The sequence below is a fragment of the Trachemys scripta genome, chromosome 14, assembly GCF_013100865.1.
Source record: "Trachemys scripta elegans isolate TJP31775 chromosome 14, CAS_Tse_1.0, whole genome shotgun sequence".
In the NCBI taxonomy this organism is placed as follows: domain Eukaryota; kingdom Metazoa; phylum Chordata; order Testudines; family Emydidae; genus Trachemys; species Trachemys scripta.
In genome coordinates this window covers 21,979,179-22,004,682 of record NC_048311.1, presented here as the reverse complement: position 1 = coordinate 22,004,682, position 25,504 = coordinate 21,979,179, and the positions used below count along the sequence as shown (strand labels likewise).

At 46.8% G+C, this 25,504-nt stretch overlaps 3 protein-coding genes across 10 annotated transcripts; 2 read left to right on the top strand and 1 right to left on the bottom strand.

The window, feature by feature from the left end:
- The first annotated feature begins 1,813 nt into the window (after positions 1-1,813).
- Positions 1,814-9,230, top strand: LRRC59 (leucine rich repeat containing 59). The gene is made up of 8 exons (XM_034789262.1): positions 1,814-2,429; positions 2,835-2,943; positions 3,511-3,570; positions 4,147-4,305; positions 4,665-4,769; positions 6,014-6,086; positions 7,473-7,646; positions 8,437-9,230. Exons 2-8 carry the CDS (start codon positions 2,839-2,841, stop codon positions 8,679-8,681), a joined length of 921 nt encoding a protein of 306 aa, XP_034645153.1. The 5' UTR covers positions 1,814-2,429; positions 2,835-2,838; the 3' UTR covers positions 8,682-9,230.
- Positions 9,231-10,329: 1,099 nt separating this feature from the next.
- Positions 10,330-19,620, bottom strand: EME1 (essential meiotic structure-specific endonuclease 1). Of its 7 annotated transcripts, none has more exons than XM_034789259.1 (10): positions 19,600-19,620; positions 19,014-19,109; positions 18,248-18,980; positions 18,035-18,165; positions 16,417-16,506; positions 15,848-15,969; positions 15,414-15,552; positions 14,285-14,400; positions 12,747-12,936; positions 10,330-11,414 (listed from the first exon to the last, which is right to left on the bottom strand). In XM_034789259.1, exons 2-10 carry the CDS (start codon positions 19,074-19,076, stop codon positions 11,238-11,240), a joined length of 1,761 nt encoding a protein of 586 aa, XP_034645150.1. In that variant the 5' UTR covers positions 19,077-19,109; positions 19,600-19,620; the 3' UTR covers positions 10,330-11,237. The 7 variants fall into 7 exon arrangements, with proteins under 7 accessions (XP_034645150.1, XP_034645149.1, XP_034645147.1 ...); XM_034789258.1 differs by lacking the exon at positions 19,600-19,620 and adding an exon at positions 19,211-19,446; XM_034789256.1 differs by having other exon boundaries at positions 18,248-19,109.
- MRPL27 (mitochondrial ribosomal protein L27) lies at positions 19,550-25,355 on the top strand. Of its 2 annotated transcripts, none has more exons than XM_034789264.1 (4): positions 19,550-19,707; positions 22,439-22,561; positions 23,363-23,430; positions 23,906-25,355. In XM_034789264.1, exons 1-4 carry the CDS (start codon positions 19,662-19,664, stop codon positions 24,110-24,112), a joined length of 444 nt encoding a protein of 147 aa, XP_034645155.1. In that variant the 5' UTR covers positions 19,550-19,661; the 3' UTR covers positions 24,113-25,355. The 2 variants fall into 2 exon arrangements, with proteins under 2 accessions (XP_034645155.1, XP_034645156.1); XM_034789265.1 differs by lacking the exon at positions 19,550-19,707 and adding an exon at positions 20,060-20,099.
- The last annotated feature ends 149 nt before the right edge of the window (positions 25,356-25,504 follow it).

Genomic DNA, 25,504 nt, shown 5'->3' with positions numbered 1-25,504 from the left:
CTCCAGATGCAGCCAGGTAACCTAACTGGCCCCTCAAACCCACATTAACCCCTTCACAGCCTGTGGGGTACACACCACATTACAGAGATCAGGAAACTGAGGCACAAGCAGCCCCGTGGCAAGATAAGCAGGGAGAGACCACAGAATACCAATTCCACAGGGAGCATAGATGCTAAATAATTGCCCCAGTTTAAGGAGACATAGCACTCCCTTGGATCCATGATACCTCAGTTACATCAGGGCCAAGGCTAGCCCCTGGGTTTATTTTAGCACCCAAGCTTGTCATGTAAACAGAGATCAACACATGTGTGCAGAGGGATTTAGCATCCAGTATTTCGTGGGCTCTCTGATTCACATGGGGAGCTCCCCAGAATAACGAGGCTTGACGTAGCCTGAAGAAAATGGATCTAATAAATTTAGTAGCTGGAGGATGAAGTTGTTGCTTTGGGGGAAGGACCAATTTCAGGGGGAATAAACACCTGGATTTGAGTGAGCATCTGAGGAAGATTAAAAGTGTCTCAAAAGTGACGTGTGGCAGAGATCACAATGGTGGCAACTGGAAAACTCTTAAAACTCTCTGTATGGGAGAAATCCCAAAGACTGAAACAGAAACTTGAGCAGAGTGTCAGATACGTTAAAGCACTGTAGCTCTGGCACAGGTTTAATAACGGGGCTTCCGAGCCCCTATCAGACACAGCTACTAAGGGGAAACAGTGTCCCCCTCAACTGTGTTAAACAAAGCAGTGCTAGCAAGGGCCTTCTCCTCCTTGCCCCCTGCTCCCACCTTCACCCCTCCCACCTGCCACCTCTTCCCCCTGCTCCTACCTTCATCCCTCCCCTCTCCACCTCTCCCCGCTCGCCCCCTGCTCCCACCTTCACTCTTCCCCATTACCTCTTCCCCATGCTCCCACCTTCACCCCTCCCCTCTCCATCGCTCCCTGCTCGCCCCCTGCTCCCACCTTCACCCCTCCCCCTTCTCCCCCTGCCACCTCTGCCCCCACTCTCACCTTAACTCCTCCCACTTCCCCTCACTCCCACCTTCACCTCTCCCCACTTGCCACCTGCTCCCACCTTCACCCCTCCCCTCTCCCTGCCACCTCTTCCCCCTGCTCCTGCCTTCACCCTTCCCCTTTCCACATCTCCCCACTCGCCCCCTGCTCCCACCTTCACCCCCACCTCTTCCCCCTGCTCCCACCATTAGGGTGACCAGACAGCAAGTGTGAAAAATCGGGATAGGGTGGGGGGTAATAGGAGCCTATATAAGAAAAAGCCCCAAATATCAGGACTGGGCCTATAAAATCGGGACATCTGGTCACCCTATCCCACCTTCATCCCTCCCCCTTCTCCCCCTGCCACCTGCTCCCACCTTCACCCCTCCCCACCTCGCCCGCTGCTCCCACTTTCAGCCACTCCCCGACCCTCGCTCACTCTCTCAGCTGAGAGCCGCTGGCCCTGCAGAGGGCGCCGCTCTGCCCCTCCTCCTCCGGCCTGAGCGTGGGGCCCTCTTGGCCAGCGGGCCGGCTCGTTGGCGCTGGTGGGCTGAGACGGGGACGTGGATGCGGAAGTGGCTGGCNGGGGGTATTGGGATGGGGGGGGTCCATGTGCGGGGGTGGCCGGGGGGGTATTGGGATGGGGGGGGTCCATGTGCGGGGGCGGTCGGGGGTATTGGGGAGGGGGGGTCCCTGTGCGGGGGGCGGCCGGGGGGTATTGGAATGGGGGGGGGTCCATGTGCGGGGGCGGTCGGGGGTATTGGGATGGGGGGTCCCTGTCCGGGGGTGGCAGGGGAGCATTGGGGAGGCCTTTTAGTCTGAGGTTCCCTCTTGGCCCCCTGGGGGGAAGCCCTGGCTGGGCTGGGGCACCCCCACAGGGGATGGGGTTGATGGGAACTGGGGTCATCGTCTCTCTATGCAGTGTCTGTAAAGCCCCCCGCCTTGAGGCGCCAGGGGATGCGCCCTGCTCCTGCCTTTGTGCTCCCCGCCCCCTTTACCTGAAGCAAGGGAATAAAAGCAGCAAAGTGGCAGCAGGATGTGCTGGGACGGAGGGTCAGGGAGCCAGGCCAATGCACTGTTCAGTATTGCCTCCTCCCCCTCTAGCCAGTCACCCCCTCCACTCGGGATCATGTTACCCCTCTTGCACGGCTCCCCTTCAAACAGAGAGCTCTCTTCACAAACACCCACTCCCATCCCCCCAAAACCTCAACCCTCGGACAGTGGGACAAACAGAAACTTCACAATCTTCTCACTGTGCCTAGAGGCCCTGCTGCCATGAACACCTCCCTAGGCTGGCATTGGAGGAGGCTGGATTATTTCTGAGAAAATAAAATTCTTGCTCAGTCAGAAAAGCCTTGAAAGTGCACGCTGTGACCTACACTAAGGATCTCTATCAGGCGTCTCACGTGGAGGTTGCCAGTCCATATCCAGCTTGAACTGGTAAAGAGGAATGACCAATAGTTTTCCCATGTGGTGGGCTGTTCAGTAGCCTGTGCTAAATGATTGGTGGGTTGTCAGTCCAGTTCCCAGTAGGCAGGTTGCAAAAGCCACATCCTCAGTTAGCCTGAACCGGTAAACACTGGCACCTGGACCAGCAAGATCTGAATGGCCCAGTGGGACCAAAATATCCCTGGCCTCTAAAGGAGGTCCTTAAAGGTTACAGTTGAGGCATACTTGCAGGGCATGACAGCTGTCATTACTCCTGCTGTACTTGGTAGGTAGATACAGAGTAAAAGAAAATCTGGAGGCTTGTTAAAATGTATTGGTGCCCCCCCATCTCCATTCCTTGTCTTTTTCCCGTTCCAAGAACGAGCCACTTGAGACTCTGAATTTCTCTCTCAATAGGATCATGGCAAAAGCTGGAGGAAAAGGAGTAAACCTGAAAGACAAACTTGATGGCAATGAATTGGACTTGAGCCTGAGTGACCTGAATGAGGTACCAGTCAAAGAACTGGTCAGTATCAGTCTTTCCTGGGGGATGTAAGGTATTGCAGGGGAGCCTCTGAGATTACCCCTGGTCTTTGTGAATGTACTAATCCTGGGGGTGGGGAAGCGGGGTGATTCCTGGGAATGTCTTGGGCCCTGTGTAAGTTTGGTGGTTTTTATCAGCTTGAGGTGTTGCCCGTTGTGTGTTTGGAAGGCACACACACTGTTTCTCCTGGTCTGAAGAGAAGGATACACAACCTTGAACTCTTCCTGTCGTCCTGACTTTTGGTGGTTGAAGTGACCTGAAGAAGAGAAGGTTCCCAACTGATTTAACAAATCTGGTGGATTGTGGGTTAAACTGATGCTTTGGGTGAAGAACCTGTTTCAGGCGGAGCAGTGTTCATAAGCCCCTGAATTTGAGTGAGATGTAAGAGTCTCAAAGGTAACTCGAATAGTAGCAACTGGGGAGTTCTTAACTCCATGTATGGGAGAAATCCCAAAGACTGAAACAGAAACATAAACAGCAGGGTATCAACTGCATTAAAGTACTGTAGCTTTGATACAGGTTTAATTTGATTCCTTGGCTCTTTTTCAGGCTGCCCTTCCAAAGGCTACCATATTGGATTTGTCCTGTAACAACCTCACTTCCCTACCGGTAAGATGAGAGAGAAGCTTTGTGGAGGAGGGAGGGGTCTGTTTGGAAATACCTTTGGAAAGGTACAATCCTCCTGCATGGGAGGACCAGGCGGGAGTGTGGTAACTAGCAGTTCTCTTAGCTTCTTGGGAGGATGAGTGACACTGCCACCATTACAGAGGGGTCAGTATAGGTGATTGACTTTTACTGAGGTTGGCTGGCATAGCATATTAGCTGTGCTTTCTTGTAGAAAATGAGAGTGTACTCAGTGAAGATTATAGCAGTTTCCATTCCAAAGTGCTCTACCAGCTGGATACCAAAAGCACCACTGTATGTCTTATTTTCATTGTAATTATATTGCTATGAGTAGCGCTGTTTAGGAGAGTATCCACTGTTCCCTACTTCACCGTTCGAGAGTAGAGGGGGAAGAGAGTAACTTTCCTTCATCACACAAGCAGCTTTGTAATGAGTCCAAGTCCATGTAGATCTTCCTCAGCTCCCTGCAGTGTGCAGCATACGCTAGCTGATATATCTGTTATTCCTTAGTAAAGATGATTGACAAGCTTGTAAACTTCTTCACTCCTGTTTGGGTTCCAGTCGGACTTCTGCAGTTTGACCCACCTGGTGAAACTTGATCTGAGTAAAAATCAGCTTCAGCAACTCCCCTCAGACTTTGGTCGCCTGGTTAACTTGCAGCACCTGGATCTCCTGAACAACCGATTAGCCATGCTACCAGTCAGTTTTGCACAGCTCAAGGTAAAACCCCTCTGCTAGGCAGTTTACGTAAGGCCTTGGAGTGTAGCCCAGAGTCTCATGATTCTTCTGAAGTTGATTTCTCTAGTAAAATGTCAGTCTCTCTGCCAGCAGACCACTATGAGCTCCAAAATGTAACTGGGATCTGCAGCACTGCCCTTGACAAAACTGCCACAGTTTTGTTGCAATTAAACTCCTGCCTGAAATCTGCACTTGTCTCCCATATCTCTTTCATTCACGTGACAACGAAATAGCTCTTTGTTTCTGCTTTGAACTCTCTAGAATAAACACAGCCTTTTCTTTAACATTGTACTGATGTGTGCCTACTCTAGCCTGGTCCCATTTGTGTTTCCTTCCTGCAGAATCTGAAGTGGTTGGATCTGAAGGACAACCCCTTGGATCCTAGCCTGGCCAAAGTGGCAGGCGACTGCCTGGATGAGAAGCAATGTAAACAGGCCGCTATCAGAGTAAGGAAATTGCTCTGTATTTTATTCTTGTTTTCCTACATGGCTTCCATGGCCGTTCTTTCTGCTCCTCTTGCTTGGAGGCTCTCAACATGGCAATTTTTAAGGTATCGGTCAGGAGGGAGAGGCTAATCCCATTCAAAGCCAATCCTGCAGTGATTTCACTAGTGCCCTGACCGTGGATCTAGGAAGTGAGCTAAGCTGGGTGCTCAGCCCGAGGTGGCATTAAGAGTGAACATTTAAATGTTGATCACTTGGAAAAAGACGGTACTGAGAAAAATAATCCATACCCAGCTTTGAGCTTCTGAAGAAGTGCCAGCAATCTGTAGGCTTGTGTGAAGAGTTACTGCTGGGAGCCACGGAGCAGGGCTAGAGCAGGTTGGAGCCTATGCTGCTGCAATTCTCTGCTACCCCTGAGGCAGGGATCACATCCCCTTTTTCAGCCTTAGAAAAACCATGTGATCGTGGAGCAGTGGATACACCTAGTACCAGCGCACAGGCTACAAGGAGGATTTCTTTATTTAATGGAGAGATTTTGCCTGAAGCAGCAGCTTTGGGACCAACGCTGAGACAGCGCTCCAAACTCTCAGCAAAGTCATGGAAGTCTCAGTGGAGCTGCACCAAACTGCACCAGCTGAAGATCTAGCCCAATGCAGATTTTATTAGACATTCCTTTATCAGATGTGTATGTAGCCTGGTAGATGACATCAGCGGGGTGGGGTTCATCTCTTGGGTAGAAAAGTCAAATCAGTGTCTATTGTCACAGCTTTCTTCATCATTAACGTGTCTGTTACCTCACTTTCATGGTCAAAGCCCTGTGCACTGTGAGGCAAGTTGGACCTAAGCAAGGGCTCCTGGAGTCTGTGGCAGCCTCACTTAAATTAAGTGGTGGTTTGTATTATTCATTTTCATGTTTAAGTCACATAATCAGTATGGTGTCTCCTCTTGTTAAAATAAACTAAAATATTAGCTTGTCCCAGCACTGAATGACAGGGTTTTTTTTTTTTTTGGTACTGACGATGCACACCTTCAATGTGGAGGTTGTGGGGTAAACCTGGAGGTTGTGGCATCGCTGTAAGAGCCACTTGGGACTCACTTGTATTCTGCTACATAGAATTAGAAGTCAATCCCAGAGGAATGCATTCCTTCTCCCACTTATGGCTGCATTCTAATGCTGTTTCCATATTAAGAGGATAATGCAATGAATCTGCTGCATAGATCTCATGCTGTTGTCTTGGATCTTGAAGGTGCTGCAGCATATGAAAGCTATCCAGTCTGAGCAGGATCGAGAGAGGCAACGAAGGCTACAAGCTGAGCGAGGTAGGCACATGACACCTCCCACCCACATTCCGCTCTAGGCTTTTTTCTGGGTCCATTGATTACATTTCCAAACCAGCTGATTCTGCCCTTCCAGGGCAGCTAACACAGACTGTTCCAAATATCTTGGCAGCGAGGAGCTACAAAATATTTGTTTTGAATTGGAGGTGGAGGAAGAGATCCCTCGATAGCCAACTGCTTAACCCTGTGAAAGGGGAAAGAGGCCTGGTCCACTCTAGAGGAGAGGCATGGGCCTCTGGAGGATCAGATGGGTAACTGCAAAAAGGCCTGATGGGTTGTGGGTTCCTGATACGTCTTGGGAGGCCACTAAAACCTAGAGGCTGATTTTACTTCAGTATATCTTGGAAAATGATTTCCATGCTGATGCACCGTACTGGAGAACTGCCTCTTCTTAAAGGGGATCATTTTCCATAAGCACCTTCTTTTTCTTCCCCTCTTGAAAAGGTAAGTGTGGCTTGAGTGCTGGAGCAAGGGAACGGGAGTCTTACTGTTACTCACTGTGAACATGTCACATAGGTCTTGCCTACACTGACAAAGTTCAGAGCTTTAATTCACCACAAGTAGAAGTGCTAGTGTAGCGAAGTGTAGTTGTTTTACCTCAACAGTGCTAAAAAGGCATGAGGCCTTTCCACAAAGTGCTTGCACGAATGCTGTTACCATTGATGAATTATAGGTCCAAACTTTGAATGTAAATGAACCCTTAAAGGAACATTAACAAACTGAAAAATCACATTTGTCTGAAAACTCTAATACTGAAGATTACTATAGTTCAAAAGTTAGTGACAAACATTTATTTCAATATACTTTGTGCATTTGACAATGCTCAGTGCAGGGTCAGTTTCTCGTTTGTGAAACAGACCCTTATATGAATGGGGGCAGAAGAACCCTTAGTTTTTTAATTCTTTTTAAAAAATTACTACTACTCAGGGAATACTATATAAAGAGCCCTCTATCAAACTAGAATTTCTTTAAAATGAATCACGTTAATAAAATGTAAGTTGACAGTGTCCCTTTAACCTTTGTGCTTCCATTTTATGCATCTGTAACATGGGGACAGTGCCTCATATTTGGTATTGTGGGGCTCAGTTAATGCTTGTAAAGTGCTGAGCTCTCTGGATGAGAGATGCTATTGACCAAGTGTAAGGAATGAGGAGTGTGTAGATTTTTAACTGACTCACATAAGACTGCTTCCAGGAGAGACTAGATCTGAAGGAGGAAGACGGGGAGTGCATCCAACACTTCTGGACAATAAAATGGGGCCGTTATTTCATTGCTTTACCTTCCCAGTGGGGAACAGCAGTCATGCAGCAAGGGGGAAGGTGGAGTGCTGTTATTACAGAATGAAAAAATGTTTGTGTTGGTCCTCAGAAATGGAGAAGAAGCGTGAAGCAGAGCAGCGAGCAAGGGAGGCTCAGGAGAGGGAACTGCGGAGGCGAGAGAAGGCAGAAGAGAAGGAACGCAGGAGACGGGAGTACGATGCACTAAGAGCGGCAAGGCAAGAGATGGAAACACAAACAAAAAAGGAAAGCAGTGAGATCCCAAGTAAGTCAATTGTAGATTCAATTGAGAAATATCCACTAAGGAGCAGGTGTATTCTATAGAGTAGTGTAACTGTTCTCATCTATATTTTGGCACAGCGTAGGAGAAATAGGTGGAAGAGAATGAGCAAGAACCTTACCGTTGAAGTGTATCTACCTCCAGATCCACCATGCTTTTAATAGTGCCAGATTATGTAGCAAGATGTTAGGAAGTAATCCCTCGTGTTGAATATGGTCAAGGGGTGGGGGAATCAGACCCCAGTGGTAGAGCTAGTTCAGAATCTTGCAACCTATGAATAACTCTGGAAGAACAAGCAGAACTTCAACATATTTGCAATTGATGGAGCTCTTGATTACTTATCTGCATGATTCAAAGTTCTGCAATTGCTGCTAAGGAATATTTCCTCTGCCTCATAAAATTGAACGTATCTTAAAAATACCTGCAACAAAGGCTTAACATGAGTTTAATGCAGGTCGTCATCTTCATAGCTGTTTGCTCATCTGGATGTGGGCATTATGGTTGTTTTCTGAGAGATCAAAAACATCTGCTTCTTGAAAAGAAATATGTATTGTTTCATCCTTTGTGGATGGGGCCTGGGCATATGTTTAGAACGGAGGAAAGCTAGGGAAATCTGAAATGGTGTAGTAATTGTTTTCTTGTTATGAGAGAGCTAAACATGTGGCATAGCATTTTACCATAAGGGATTCAGATCTGCATGTTATAGGGATACAGATTTCTCTTGATAAGTGACTTGGTCTTCCCATTCTCTTTCCCGCAATTTATATCATTACAGAGCTTTCATCAGTTTCTCATCCATCTCAGCTGCCCCGGCACAGGCGCTCCTGGTTCCAGGCATTGTTGAAGCTGCTGCTCTTGATATTTCTGTGTGCCCTTAGTACTGTGGCTGTTTGTCGGGTGACGGAGCTGCAGCACCAGTCTCTGTGCATCGGCGTGAACGCTCTCTATGAGGATGTGGTAACTGCTCTGAAAAGCCACAAAATTGTGCAAAATGTATTACATCAGAACTCGCAGCAATGATGCTGCTACCTGGACATGTGCATTGTCAGCATCTCTTGCCCCCATCGACACAGCCAGAATTCCTATGGAATTGTGTTCTGGTGAAACTGCCTTTAATCAGTCAGCACTGGATTTGCTGGTCCATTCAGAACAGAGCAGAACTACTGCTTAGGTCATTTTTGTTGTGCTTGTGTCTCAGCTGGTCTGCAACTCCTGTTGTTTGCTAACATTAAATTAGAACATGTTAAGACTCTCTCCCTCACTCATGGAGCAGGAGGTTGCCAGTCAACAGAGGAGTGAGGAAAGCCATAACCCACATGGGTAACTATGGCCCTGTAAGGAGGTGGAGTATATCCATCTTCTTGCTGACACTTGCAGGAAGGTTCATGCAAACCTTTGGTAAAATCAGTGGTGGTGTGGCTGTATGGTATAGAAATATACATAAGCCCATTCCAGGACCCATTAGAAGTATGTAGGATGGCTGTGTATTGATACATCAGGGTGGCGGAGTGATGAAATGCTGTTGAAATAAGAATTGTCAGCTTTGTCAATATAACAGTTTTCGCAGCAGTTTGGTGTCTGATTCTGAGCTGGATATTTACATTGTTTACACACATTTGTACAGTGCCTCGGTTTTGATTAGGAGCTTGTATGCTAACATGTTTTACTATTACACCATAGTGCCACCACTAACCTGAGCAAGCTAGTGTCAAAACAGCTATTCTGAGGAAAGACTTGGCAGCCATGCAGACTGGTTTTCCCTGAGTGAGAGCTGGAGCAGGCTCCAGAAGGACTGTTGAAAGATGAGTGGTGCTACAGCTAGCCATCAAAATAGAATCTTTCACCTCCAATCTATGTTAGGGACAGTATTAGTTAGTGGGTGACACTAGGATACAGTATCATTAAGACACCTGGGCAGAACCCATCATATAGTAGAGGGCATTCTCCATAAAGTGTCTCAAACTGGCCAGTTTCACATTACCATCCTCTTGTTTCCGTAGGTCACCTTGTCTGCTAGGGCCTTGGCAGTATAAGATCTTGTACTGCCTTTGTGTTTAAAGTGTAACAGCCTACAAATTCTGGTGTTCTGTGCCCCTGTGATTTAGCACAGCTGTTCTGTTGCTGTACAGCCGTGTGCAGGATTACTGTACTCACACATTCCCAACAGTTCAGCACAGAAAGGAAGATAAGCCTTCACCTATGCTGTTTAATCAAACTGGACACAAGGTACTGGTACTGCTCCCTGGCTCCATTGTAACAGAGTGGTGAGGGGGTTTCAGCTAAAAGGAAGATACGCTGCAGGGTGTTCCAGTGGCACGCTACTTAACCCACCGAGGCAAGTTGAGACATGGAGTACCTGACAGTTGTACCGTACACTACCACCATAATGCTGACCCAAGTGCTTGCTTTTTATCTGAATAGTATGTTATTCTGAGGTGCTGCAACTACTGTTTATGAACCATCAGTACCCCCCTTATAGGCACAGGTTGTTGCTAGTAGAGGAGTGTGTTCTACCTGACAACTGTTCTAGTGAAGTTTGCCTCATGGGAGAAAGACCTGTAGCAGTCAGCAGATGCACTGGAAATAATATTAAAATTTATCACAGCCTAACAGTAGGACTATCCCAAAGGCCTTAACAGCAATGCAAAAAATCACTTACTAGCTGTAGTGATGATCTCAGCACGGATGTATTAGAGAAAAATGGATATTTTCTCCTCTCTAGTGCAATAAGTTATATACATTGCATAGCATTTGACTTTACTTAGTACTCATTTCAATAATTGCTTTGTTACATGAATCCTTAAAGACCTCAGCTGCCCTCACATATGCATTTGAGTACTGATGGCTTTAGGGGAAGTAAAGTGCACATATCGAAAGGCAGATGCTCCATAGCTTAAAGAATCTCTTGCTGCAAATAAAGCCCATTAGAGCTCCACTCATTCGCTAATCCATAAATCACACTTCACACCCCCATAGATCAAGATGCAGCTGGAGCCTTTGAGTCAGTGCAGTTCTAAACTTTGTACCTGAGTGGGGTACAAAACATCTTTCTATACCAAAGATAAAATTCTCCCATTCTAATAGCACAACCTTGTAGTCTGTTTCCAAGCAAGTGTTATTAGACAGCTATGACTGAGCCAATGTCTCTCCAGTACTGGTGGTCGGTTTTGTTTTTTAAAACTCACTGGTGTGGGAAAGGACAAATCGTAGCAGCTGATTTCCTTAAAGGGTGATACTGGAAATAGCTTGGCTCATGTAAAGGAGAGCTGGCCCTATACAGCAGTCCTAATAGGTCCTAGAGCAAACCATCTACTTGGAAGAGTAGAGAAGATTTATTCCCAGGACAGAAAATGTGATTTATCACAGGCAGAAAGACACTCTCACAGCACCTTGGCCAAGGAAAACATTTCAGTGCTTTCTGAAAACAGCGCCTGTAGAGCATTTCAGGCATCCTCCATTGCAGGCTTCAGAAACAGGAGATGTTAAGTCTTTACAAGCAAGACCCAATACACTTCCTCCTAGAAGGGAGATGAATACGTTTAACCAGGCAACCAGTAAAATCCATGTTCTCTTGGGCTAGCCAGTGACATCCAGAGAGAGATCAGGATGGCGAGAGGTCATCTGCAGGTAAATCCGTTTGGAGAGTTCTGGTCCAATCCGCCGTGATGTGGCCGTTACACCATTGCCACGGCGCACAGGTATGTCAGCGAGCATGTTCTGTTGCTCCCGCTCTGAAAGGCATCTACGATAGGCCTAAAAACAGGACAAAGGAATGGTGATTTCATCCATTGTCACATTCCTTTGTGGACAAAGGACAGAGGGAAGGGTTCCTTCACTGCTCCAGCCTTTCATGTTTTACACTCCTTTTATCAGTTCTCCCACCAGACCTCACGTGGTAGCCAAGAGGCAGCACCCACTGTCAGCAGGAATTCAATACGGACAGACTATGTGCGCTGTTAGGACTGTGCCCGGAACACAACTGCAACACAAAGAAATGTGCAACCTGGATACATCTAGAACAGCCAGTGCTGCTTTACTTATGCAGGACTGGAGATTCATTTTCCCTCTCTGCACAGGGAACACTTATTCAAGCAAGGGAGGGGATGAACTTTAAGACAGAGATCTCCTCTCAATAGCTTCATTCTGCTCTGAACGCCAGTCTGTGACTTTCTGCCAGAGTCAGTGGATGCAGAGAAGTCATGGCTTCCATCACTTGCATTTAAAGCCTTCGACTCAAACTGTATCAGTCACCACTGTTGAGGAGTTTCAACAAATCCTGTGAGCGGCCTGTCTACACTGGGAGTTAATCCGGAATAGTTACTCTTGATTAACTCAAGTGAAGATGCTCTTATTTCAAATTAGTTTTATCCACTTTAGAAGTGGATTAAGCCAAACTAAGTCTTGAATCAAAGCATCCACACATTCAATTCATCAGGAATAATCAGTCTGCTTTAAATTCACACCCTGCTTTATTCCAGATTAATTTTCAGATGCAGACGTGCCTCACATCTTAAAGATTCAGGCGCAATGTACCTCCTGTCAGAAGCACAAGGGAAGGTTCCTTATGAACTACCACTAATTATTTCAAATATTTGTGGGGGGTGGAAGTGAACAGGAAAAGAGCCTAGCAGGCAGTCCCAGTTTTTCCATAGATTACTCTGGTGTCCTATAAAACCAGCTCTCCTTGTTAACATCTCCCTCACATGCAATCTAATGCTTAAAGCAGAGGAATTAGGAGACTGGAGTTTTATTCCTGGCTCTGTCACTAACTCATTGGAGTGCTGGGGCTGGGTTACAATCTGTGCCTCACATTTCTCTTCTGTAAAGTGCGGATAAGGGCCACCTTTGGAAGTGTTTTGAGAGCCACCAATGAAAGGCGCTATGGAAGTACGAAGTGTTTGCCACAATTATCCCATGCACTGCCATGAGGGGACTGGATGTTTCAAACAAAGTATTCTAAGCTGACAAGGGATCAATATCTCAGACAATCTCTATGAAGTTATTTAACACAAGTAACATTCTTCCCCTCATTGCATTAGTAGCTGTGTGTGCACAATTGTATCAACAAACGTTGGGCACCCTTACCTGATCCAGAAGCAAAGGAGAAGGGTATGCAGCCACAATGGCGCTGGCCATCTCCAGACTGACCCGGTTGAACTGTTGGATCTGCCTCTTCCAAACCTGCGAGAGTCCCTTCCCTGAGCGGTCCACCTTCACCCCCCTACACCATTCACTCTCCAGGTAGAAGGAGAAGCCGGTCTTCTCTCGCTCTTTCCTGCAGAGGGCACAGAAGGGAAGGAGAACAAGACAATCACAAAACTTATCTTTTGTTTCTCTCTCCAGTTATCATCTGTTGAGAGATGCAATGGCTACAGAGCAGGGAAGCCTCACATCCAGCACAGAATTAGAGAGATCAATAATATCAAGATAGATGTGCAAAATATGACTTACCTTCCCTACAAGTGTTAGCAAGATCCTTTTATAGGGGTGGAAAATAACCAGAGCGTGGCACATTAGAAGCAGGGCTGGCTATAACAAAGGGCACAGAGGCAGCCATGCTGGCTTTGTGCTACCAAGGGATTCCTCTTAGCAAGAGCAGCCTCAGGCCCCCTTTTGGCAGCACAAAAGGAACTGGGTATAGGGCAGAAACTGGCCCAAATAATCTCCGCTTTTTATTTTTGATACCAATGGCCCAGCGCTATGAGCAACCCTGCAACAAACCAATGCACGTGCAATCTGGGGAAACAGAATTCAAGCTGTCAAACAGACATCATAAGCAGCATATAAAAGCATTTTAAAGGTTTGTGTGTTTTCATGGATGTTATTGTGAGACAGAGAGTGAAGCTGCTGTGATGGGTGTGCTAGTATGGGGTTCAACTTTACACTGCTGGGGAATGACCTGTGAGAACAATTACAACAGCGTGTCTTATTATGATCATCTGCTAAATGGGGATTCTGCCTCAGTGACATCTCTCAAATCACAAATATTTTCAGGGTGAAACACAAAAGCTGGTGCTGTAGTGATTGAATCCAGCTAGAAGGCAGAGCTCTCCTTATTTACATCCCCTTCCCCCTCCAAACACAGATTGAAAAGAAGATCTTTGCTTGACACCCTCTCTCAAGTCAGACTCCAGCACTGACTAGGAGAAACAAGCTGTAGGGGTTGTAGCCCAATGCACCACCTGTTTCAATGCAAGAGGCACTAACACTGTCTGCTCTAAGGCACCCCATCAATGGCTGCTCAGCACTGCCTGGTCTTTGAGGACGTGTCCTCACTGTGAAAAAAGTGTATTCTTAACTCAGGTTAAAGTAGCAATGAAGACACTGCAACTCAGCTTTCAACTCCGGTTCAACCCCAGGCTGCCCTATAAGCTTTAACTCATGCTGCTTACCCAAGTTAAAGCAGAGTCATTGTGTCTTCACTGCTATTTTAACCTGAGTTAGCTAACTTGAGTTAAGAACACATCCTCTCTTTTGCAGTGAAGAACGTACTACACTGTGTAGCACTGAAGTAAGGCTGTATGATTACTGTTCCCCTCCAAAACTCATGAAAACGAGGCCTCTCGTGAGGATATCTCCAAAAGCAAGCTGGCTTATAAAATAAACCCCATACGCTCACTCACTTGAATGGTGCTTCAGCTACAGCTTTGGTGAACATACTGGCAAAGTCTCCAAGTTCCTTCCAACTCTCGAGGAGTCTAACCTGGACTCCTGTGTGAAGCTGCAGATCCACCAATGCCTGTAGACATGATAGGGCCCAAGAGTGAGTGAGGTGACTCATCCCCCAGCACACACCAGCCTCAAGTCCAATCCCTCCCCTTTTTGCTTAGGTCAGACATTTAGGGGATGTTTTGGGAGGGGACACAAACCCAAGAAGCCTCCGAAAACAGCCATACTCGATCAAGAAATCAAACAACACATACAAGATTGTGGAGTGACAGGGGCCTTCATAGGACTTAGCATCAGAGGTGGCAAGGTGTTTTTGGGATGCTGCCCCAGTCCCTTATTGCAGCCTGCTGTAGAACAAGAAGGCTGCCTCAAGTCAGCTGGCTCCCCCACATTGGAATGGCTAGTTTGAAGCATTAAAAGATACAGTTTGGGATGTTCTAGCCATTGCCTCTTGAGTTGCTCTATAGAAAAATGTGCTGCATGCCAATTTAATGCAATTTCAGTTGTAGCAGATTAACATCTCCATAAAGAGGCCCATTTTGCACCATTTACCCCATCCAGTGTTCATTGCCACCTACTGCACACACTCTGGTTAGGGTTATCCACTGGGCTGTGAAGAATGATGGGTGTTACATCAGAGATCTACATAAAGGGAATGACATCTGGAATTGACATGGAGGAGACACCCTGGTCTCCAGGGAGGTGGGATACATGTGCAGCATTAGAGTCCTCTAGCAGCTAATCACAGATGAAAATCTCCATCTCATTCAGGCTGCCTCCCTAACAGCAAGGAGAGTGCGAGAGAATGCGCTTGGACACACAACACGGCAAAAAGAGAGAGACAAAACCAAGTACCTGATTCTCACTAACATCAGAATCCTTGGGCCTGTCCTGTTTCTATTAGATATGTTCAGGTCAGTTCCTCTTTGCCTATGGTAGAGAGCTGAGGCTGAAAGGCTCTCCCCTCAAACTCAGGTATTAAAGAGGGTTGAATTCCCCTCACCACAGAGTGGGTCTTCTCAGGTAAAATGCTAAATCATCGAGAAAGCCAGGAAAGGAGAATAATGCTCCAAGTTTACCCACTTCTTCCACTTCCACCCTGGACAGCTCTGGGCCAGAATCCCCCTTTCCCTTCCGTTTTTTCCGTTTCCCTTGTCCTTCTACTTGGCTTCCATTCAGCACTGCCTGCCGCAGCTTCTTCCGGGACTGAACTTTGTGAGATCTGAGAAGAGAAAGAATAGCCCAGGAGTCCACATCTGCTCCAGTGCGAGCAGAAGGCACTGTAGGAATGGTGCAGGAGTGCAGGCTGCTCGGGAGCTCACTGTTACCAGCTGTCCCCAGGTGGAGACGCTGTATGAAATAGTGAAGGAACTCTGCTGCTGTTTTTCATGTTTCAGCCTTCGCCAGTAGGAAATACAAGTAATGATGCAGAACACTTATGGCATTCTAGCTGTGGCCACTGCCAGCACTTATTCTGCAAGAAACAGCATAGAAATCTCTGAAGGAAGAATTCTAACCTGAAATATTTCTCTAGTTCGACTACAGCCAGCGCTAGAGTTTTCCCAGGAGCTCTCTCCATGACACAAGCTACGAAGCTCCGTAAAGTCTCTTTTGGTCCTTCTGTGCCACCCTGGACTTCCTGCAAAGAGAGCCAGAAAATAACATTTAAACCCCCTTTGAACCATACAGTTCAGGACAACACTAGCAAAGAGCAACCTCAAGCCCCAATCCTGCAGCTGAAACTGTGCAGATGTAAGGGTTTGCACAGGCAGATCCACTTGCAGAACTGGAGTCTCAGGTTTCAGTGCTGCAGTTAAGTCAAACCCCTCAACACGCAGAGAAATTTCTGCACTCCCAAGGCCTCCTTCCAATACAGCAGCGGCGGGGCGAGGAGGGAGAGCGGGAGGTTCCACCTCGCCAGTTCAGAAGACTTGACAACATTGGGACATTCATATTGTTTTAAAACAGGAAAATTGTTATTCGCCCTAAGCCTCCAAAACAAACCTCCGTAAAAAGAGAAACGGGTAACTCAATTGTTTGAGCAAGGCACGTTCGGACAGCACATAGAAGCCACAAGCAACCTCACCTGCCTATAGCTGTAGATCATGGATACAAAATCCTCCAGGCGAAGCAGAACCAGGATATTGGGTTCTTCTAGCCAGCTGCCTTCTTCAACCTGCCCAGAGTTGAACACATACTGAATTCAGGATATTTGTGAAAGCGATCCTATTCTGATCCTAGCTTCATGTATACCAGGGTTTTAGCCACAGATGAAACATTTCAGTCTGAGAGCTTGTTAATGACCCATCTCCCTTAAGTTGATGCTCCTGCTCATTGCTCACCAAAAGGAGGCAGAAGTGCAGAGTTACTCAGACTGCTGATGAGTTTTATAGTGCACATGTGGCATCAATTTATTAGTAATCGGAGAGCGAGAGTTTGCAAAAGGCTCGGAACAGCAAGAGACCAGTGAAACGTGACACCAAAGTGAAGAACATTAAGAGAGCTCAGCAGAAAGAAGGGTCTGAGGATATGGACAATTCATTGTGTTTATATAGCGTTAATAGATAGTATCAATCTGCTTTACAGAGAGTCACTAGTAGAAAAGATTCAACAAGGGGAAGTGGCACAGTGGCCTGGAGTGAGGAAAGCAAGTTCCAGATCAAAGTGAACAACAGCTACCCTTCTGAGCAGGGATGAGAAGAGAGAGGAGTGAGTGATTGGGGCAGTAGATGGGCACAAGGTCAGAAGTACTGTGGAGAGAATATCTATCGATAAGTCTGAATACCAGCAAAGGAATTTGAAATTGGATTCAAAGATGGCTAAGAAGTCAGCAAAGGTAGCATGGAGGATGGGGATGTAACGGTTCCACTTCTGGGAGGAAAAGCAGTCTGGCCAGAGCATAGCTGAGATTTAAGAAGACCATAAAAGGGGGATTTAGAATAGTCCAGAATGGGAATAAAGGTGCAGTTAAGCATTTCAGAGGAGTAAGGCCAAGATCAGGACTGGCACTATCTCAAGGGAGAGGCAAAACAGAAAGAGTTCAGATCAAGGAGAACATTCCAAGATTTCTGCCCTGGCAACCAAGGCTTATGGTCCAGGTTTATTCCATGTCTCTGAAATCACTAATGGAGTTTTAACTCAGGAGAGAGACTAATTTCTGAAGCATTCAGCAGCAGGGTCAACCAGGAGCTGACAGAGCCATTGCAAGCAGTTAGTGTCAAATTAGGTGTAGAAAAGGGTGTTATCTCACTAGAAATAATGCCAAAGGTTAAACGGGAGGCATCACAGAAATAAGAAACAAAGACAGGTACATCTGGGAGCAGAATTCTGTGGCACTCCAAACAGAGAAAACAAAGGGGAAATCTAAATCTTCCTTCAGAAATGATAAAGGTGGCTCACAGGAAGCTTGAGAAGAAAGTAGCCAGAGTTACTGGGACTGGAAAAGAGATGAGATGGGAAAGGTAAGTCTTGGGAGTTTTTAGTTACATAGTATGGAGAAGAGCTAGTGAGAACAAGTGGGAAATGAAGTTTTGCATGCCAGGGAAAGACCAAAAAGAAGTCAGTCTCAGTTTAAGATTCTCTGGGTAGCTCATAGACAGACACAAGGCTACCACCAGTAACTGCAGATCATCAGGCAACACAACCCCAGGTGCTAAGCACAGAGGAAGAAAAAGGTGTAAGCTTCAGACATTGTGGTCCCCTACCTGAGATGACCCAGCCCTCCTTCTCCTCCAGGTGATGCTACAGGGAACAGCCTGACTCTCAATCACACAGCCACAGTTCATGGACTGCAAAGCACTGAGGACTTGCCCACCTCCTTCTACCTGCAAGAGAACTGAGATGGGTGCAAAGGTCAGGGGTCCACAATGAGGGCTGTCACTTAATTCAAGGCTGAAAAAAAAGATAAGGAATGGTACCTGGATCCAGCACCACTGTTATGTGCTTCAGGCACTCTTCTGGTCGCTGGGCCTTCAGCATGTTGGCAAGTGCCTTTTTCCTCTCTCGGTCCTGCTCCCGCTGCCCCTTCTGCACTTCCCGCTCTCTCCTCCTCTGCAACGCAGCCTGGCGAGCCCTCTCTCTCTCCTCCTGGCTGTGTTTTGACTTCTTCTGAGGTGGGGACATTTCTGAACTTGCCTCTGCCACCAGAGACCTGCTACTCTGGGCTGGAGAGACTGACAGACAAACTGGAGGCTGGTGCAAAGGTACCCTCTTGGAATCCTCTGTGGCATCATCTTGGTCACTAGCTGAAATTTCCCAGGATGAGACAGGGGTTCTTGTCTGGGTGTCAGAAGCCTTTGGCAGCAACTGTTCTCTGCAGTCAGTAACCACTTGTTCATAGTTCTGACGGATCACAGTACCCCTAGCTTTACACACTGCATCACAGCTACTCAGTTGCTGGTCCTCAGAAAGCAAAATACTAATTTTAGAGGACTTGCTGTTCACCAATTTCCCCCTTAGTCTTTCAGACAAGGGTATTATCTCCTCTTCCTCCTCATTCTCACTGCTCAGCCTTGCAATCGCATCCTTACAAGCGCTGACTCGGTCAGAATCCTGGTTACCAGGGAACTTTTCCAACCCCGGGGAAGGAGGAGAGGATTCCTCAGAGTCAGAGCTGCAGATCACCACAACTCTCTCCTTTGAAGGAGGCTGGCAGCGGCTGCTGCTTTTTACCGCAGGAGGCTGTTGTTTTAGAAAAGTGAACTTTGGCAGGTGCTCAACGTCGCTCTCATCCGACTCCAGGGACATCGTGGTCAGTCAGTCCCTTCCAACGGGCAGCATCTAGGAACGGGAAGCAGAGCAATGAGGAGCCGGCTCCAGACAGGCCCCACGCTGGGGTGGGGATCCTGAAGGGGCTGGGTAACTTAATGACCTGTAACAACCTAAGTCTGCAGCGAGCGCCCCAGAGAGGTGACTAGATCTCGTGCTTCAAGACCCAGAGAAATAAGCCAATTTGCAGCCTCAGGGGCCTCCCCCTCCGCGAGCACGAGCCGCCAGGGCGGGGTCCCCGCGAGCGCAGGATACCCCCGAGGCGGCCGCGCGCGGGGGCTGGGGGCGCGCACAGCCTTGTCCGCGGAGAGGCGAGGGCCGAGGCCGCTGTGGGGCGGACGGGGCCTGGGGAGGGTCCGTGCCGCCGTCCCCCTGCGCACAGACCCCGCCCCCCCAGGCCACGGAGAGAACCCAGGCGTCCGAGTCTGGCCCTTGCTCTGACCCCGCCCTCCTGCCGCCCCCACATTGAAACCTACCACCTCCGCCTCCTCTCAGTCCTGACCGGAAATCCTGCGCCGGAGCCGGAAGTGGCCCCACCGGAAGCGGAAGTGGTGGTGCAGGAAGATGGCGGCGCTGGGGCGACTGGCGGGTTTGGGGGCGAACAGGCTGCGTGAGTGTGCGGGGGGGGGGGGGGGGGGGCCCGCAGGGGGGGGGGGGGGTCTGGGGGCGATTAGCAGATGGGGCCGGGCTCCGCCCTGGGAAGCGGAGAGTCCGTCAGGGGGAGGCAGTGGGACCCGGGGGCTGGGTGGGCCTCGCCCACCCTGAAGTAAGTGCAGCCCGGGCGGGGATAGGAAATCGCCCTTTCCCGCAGTGCGGCCTCCCGGTGACTAGCCTATGGGCTGTTAGTACCGGTAGGGGCAGGGGGGCTGTTGTGGCGCTATCTGGTTGTGTCTCAGCTGTGTAGTGGTTACAGCCTAATGGGGGGGGGGGCTGCCTAGGCTTCCGAGGTGATGTTGGAGCCAATGAAAGTCTAGAACATGCCAGGAAGGGTGGCACAAAGAGGTAGTTGTGGACTGGTTACCTGCTGCTATCTAGCTACAAGGTTGTATGTGTGTCCATAGGTGCCAGATACCTTTTAAACACACTTTGAGCTCAATGGATAAAAAGCACTTTAGAAGTGCTAAGTATTATTAACCGCCATTGCCCCCCTTCTTCCTTCCCGCCTTAGCTACCCCTTTTTGCCCATTGGTCACCCTGTCTAGAGTTCTGTATCATGCCTGATCCATAGCGGAGTATCTGAAGTTAGAGTAGTTTGATGTGCTAATAGAAGTATCTAGTTCTGCCAGGTCTGGGACATTAAAATCTATATGCCGTGCACATCTGCCCATGTCAGTTCTTATAGGTTGGGCCAGTTCTGCTGTCAGTGACACCATTGTAACTATTAAAGTCACTGAAGTTACTCTGGTTCTTACATCTGTCCACCTGAGAGTAGAGCTGGCCCAACGTATATAAGATCTGACATGGGAGTAGGCAGGCATATATTACATATGCCTGGTTGCAGATTGACTTAGTGGAGTTACTCTGGTTTTACGCTTCTTGGCCTGTTGAGCAGTATGTAGTAGGGAATCCTTCTGCATCAGGTCAGGGTTATCTTTTTACTGTTAACTGATTAATTGGAATGAGTTCAGGTGGGCCCTTTAACATAGCAGCCTTTGTGCCCAAAAAGGAAAATCCGAGTTCTCATTTAAAAAAAAGTCTGTTGCTCCTTTCCCTTCCTGCCATCCAGCAGATGCCCACTTCCTAATCTCCATTTCTCTTCGAAACTGGTGGTGGGCTGGGAGGTCAGATGGGTGCTCAAGCTTAAAGTCCTCTCCTAATAAAAAACAGAGCTGCGGACAGGGCATTCTCCAGGAGAGGCTCAGAACTTCTGAATTCTGTCACCAGTTCATAGTGCGACTTTGAGTAAATCCCTTGAGCTTTGTGCCTTAGTTTACCAATCTATAAAATGTAAATACTTTCCTACTACATTTGATGTTATATAGTTTTAACTGACATTTGTAAAGTGCTTTGATGTCCTTACATGAGATATATACCAATGCACAGTATGATTTAAAATATAAAATAATTACATTGAAGATCAAACAAAGGTAGTTAGTTTCTTAGATAAGGATTAAATTTAATCCCAAAACAGAGCTCTATAAATCCCATTACTTCCTTTCCCCACTCCGCTGCTATTTCTCTTAAGTCACGACCCCTGTCTTTTACTTAATGTATTCTAAACATATATAATAAATTGTTCTTTTTAAAGACATCCACCCCCCCCAAATCTTTGTGACTTGCAAAGTATCCATTATAATTTAATTAAGATAAAATTCATCTACTGCTTTTCTTTAAATAAGGAAATGAGACACTTGTGGTAACCACTGTTTAGTAAAACGCTACTTAGACCGCTGAATAGAAGGATTTAGAGTAAAGTGAAACTAGCTGCTGAGTGCATGAAAAAGAACTAATTATATGGAAGACACTTCTTATGAAGTGGAATTCACAAAAGGGTCAGACTTCCTTGATTTTAAACATTTGAATGTATTTACTGACAATGGATTTTGTGTATTTGGTTTTTAATGGAAGAACTTTGCGATGTGAAACGGCGACATGTTCCAAGAAGGAGAAAGACGAATCGCTTACTGTAACTTATTTTTTAAACCCAGGCCTTGGCTACTAGGGCATGTGCTTAAATTCATTCCTATTCAGGACAGCAATTAAATATGTGCTTCTATATTGTCCTGTATCGGGGCCTTGATAATGAAACTTTGTATTTTTATAGACACTTATCTGGGGTTGTTAAAGCTTTTTACAGACACTAAACCTCACAATTGGAGATTAAGTATTAATACCCATTTCACAGATGGGGAAACTGAGACATACAATATTTGTGACTTGACTCAATTTCACTGAGTGAGTTAGTGGAAGATAAACTCCAAGTGTCCTGAATTCCAGTGCTGTGCTCGTATCATTTGGCTACACTGACTGTTTTCTGTAACTGTTTTTGTAGCTCAGGATTTAAAGTTCATGGCCACAACTAATAGCAGAATGTTTGCATTTAGATGCACTGCTTAGAGTTCTGCTACTCCATTTAGGTAGTGGGATGCTTTCTGAAGTGCGACTTGGTTGTGTGCAGGAGAGACGCAATGGGTTAAACATGAATTCTCTTTATAATACATTTATTCTAAGGGCTTTTTTCTGCCTTTAGCTTTAACATTTGTTTTGAAATGACACTACTGAGCTTTGAATCCCTTTTGGCCCTGATTTAAAAGACAATGTAAATATTTGCCCATTTTGAATTAATTGCTGTAGATAATATTTTTTTTAACTTTTTTTTATTGTTCCTCCTTCGAATACAGTTTTGGCAGCTCCGCAGGTGACTGCGGTTGCGGTGCGATGCGCATCCAAGAAGAGTGGAGGCAGCTCAAAAAATCTTGGTGGCCACAGCCCCGGGAAACGCTATGGCTATAAAAAAACAGAGGGTAGGTCGGTCAGTCTGTCCTGCTGCTTTATATACTCTGGCTTGTGCCCTCCCCAAGTTGCCTGGTTCTCAGGGACTGTTACATGTGAAACTGCTATGTGTTTCAGAGTTCAGATGAGAGGGGCTGTTTGTGACTCTTTGCACCTGAAGGTTTAACCATCATTGGCTACAACCACACTGCATACGGAACCACCATTGTGAGAGTAGCCAGCAGAAGGCTTGAGTGACACAAGCTCCCTTCCAGATCTGCCTACGTGCAGCAAACTGAAGTTACCAATAAGAACCTGTATTGGTTCTAACTTAACTTGTCTCTGGGGAATCTGGGAGGAGGAACACCCGAGGGGGCACCTGATAAGTTAAATGCCCTTTCCCCTCACACTGTGCTCAGAAGCTGGGCATTTCAAGTATTGATAAAGAGGAGAATTATGCAGCTTAGTAGAAGCCAAAGTACAGATGCCTGTCACTGAGTGCCTAACAATTAGGGTGGGTTTGCTGATGGAAAAAACTGATGTAAAAGGCAATAAAAAAAAAACCAAAAATGCCTGCAGCAAACAGAAAATGCCTTGTGCCCTCCAACTAATCTTTTCAAAGGCTAAAACTGCTTTTTGTCATTGCATATCAACTGCCCTGTATTCCCTGGTAGGAGCATTCTTACTTTAAATGTTTTTAGAGTTTGGGATAATTCCTCTTTAGGAAACATCCCAACCAATGCTGGCTTTGTGAGCAGTTCTCATTCTGCCAGCCCTCAGACTATAGAGATGCTTATTCTTTTGTAATCTGAATCCATATCTCTCTGTTGCAGGCGCTTTTGTTCATGCAGGCAACACATTAGCCACCCAACGGATAATACGCTGGCACCCAGGGGCTCATGTGAGTTACTTTTTCATCTATTATAGCTCTCCACAGCAAAGTCCAGAATCCAGCCTTAGCTCTATCAAGGCTCTTCTCTGTTTCCTCAATTGCATTCCATAAAATCCTGAAATCATTGTTTCATTACCAAACGCTTTTTACAGTTCATTCAAAACCGGGTCAGCGCATGAGCCAGATTTAGTAAACAACTGGAGAATTTTGACTATTACTATTGAAAGTTTTGCACGTGAAGTTAAGGGAATTGGTTCTCATGCTTCAGGATTAGAATAATCTCTCCTCCCCACCTCCACAGCGTACAGAATTGTCTGCAGTTCCCTGAGTGCGATGTGTGTATTGCCTTCCTTTGACACATCAGGTACTGGCCATGGCTGAAGCCAGGACATCAGACTAGTGGCTTGGTCCACTTTGTTAAATGATACATAGTGACCTAAACACCTCCTTCCCTTTCTAACAATATACTGTTCATCTCTTCCAGGTGGGGATGGGTTGTAACAAGACTCTCTTTGCTCTGGAGGATGGGATTGTGCGATTCACCAAGGAGGTCTATGTGCCACCACCCCGCAGCCCAGAGAGCAGGGAAGTGATCTGTCGTCTACCAAAAGGGGTGGTGCTTTACAAAACCTTCATCAACGTTATCCCCACCAAAGAAGTGGGGAGCTTCAAGCTAGTCACCATGCTCTGAGGCTCTGCTGCACCACGCAGTAAGGACTGGTGGGGTGGGACTGATCACCGTGACAAACCTGGCACTCAATCAAAAAGCTGCCTGGAGGACTCCTCTAGATCTGAAATGACTTGTTGGCAACTCCAGTTTCCTGCTCCTAGAACTCATTGGGTGTAAATTTGAGAGTTACAAGGTAATCTGGACCGTCCTGAAGTTTTTTTGGAGAAATACATATCAAATAGATGTTCTGGGGTTCTCTAACAGTGTGAGGATGTTTGTGGAATAAATGTAAAACAAAAAGGGCTCAGTAAAGCTGCCTTTCCCTTCTGGACAGCTGTGCTCCAATCCAGCTAGATATACTGCAATTTCTGCACAGGAATTCTCCAGTTCTAGGTACAGCCATTTTGATTCTCAGCATTCCTTGGAACGGCTCCTGTCCTAACTGCACCTGATGTACACTGGGAATTCTGAAATGGGGGTGGGGGGGAAGAGGGAGTGTCAGTCCAAGAGTGGGAACCTGAGTTCTGATCCCAACTTTGGCACCAACTCCCTCTGTAGCATTGGGCCTCAACTTCTGCCTCAGTTTCCGCATTGGTAAAACCGGGATAATGATGATCACATCTTCAAACATGAACTCTCATAACCTGTGTGTGAAGTAGGAAAGCAGCTATTCTCATGGGGAAACCGAGGCACAAGATTGCTGAAGGCTGCAGCATCAGGATCGTTACTCAGGAGTTACTGAGTCGGCACACACCAAGAGGCATCAGCATTAGACTAACTATAATCATTGTTTCTAATAGGCGGGAGCTAACTGGGGTGGGGATCAGAGGCTGTATTGAATCCCTGTTGTCACTCCCCCACCTCTTAATGAAAGAGTTTGCAGCATATTGGTAACAGTTATAAACCTTCATGCAGGGAGTTACTGCAGTTTATTGGCATGAACAAGTACCAGAAGGAGCTGTCTCCACTGTTTGTGCTTATCCGCTGAGGGGAAAGTCCAGGGAGACATAACCAATCAGCTCTGCTCACATGGTGAGCTCTGGTTGTACTGTGGAGCCTGCATCTTTGCCAGAAGTTTTGTTGTAAAACTCCTCTCTGCTTAGGTAGAAGAGGGAACTCCAGGATCTCTCTGTCCAAAAGACAGCTTCAGAGAATGAGAAGAAAATGTTCTTCTGAATTAATCCTGCAATAGCTTTAGAATTATGTCTAGTCCTGCCATGATGAGCATATTCAAAAATAAAACCCTACAGTCAATAGAAATATTTTCATGACTTTCTAAAGTTTCATTCCAGGGCAATTTGTCTGGATTTTGAGTCCCTCTGGTGTTTGTAACGCTCATATTACAGTATTGTGCAGGGCAGAGGAGCCAGTGAAAAAATAAGGCCAGATGACTTCTACAATGTTTGGTTTTAA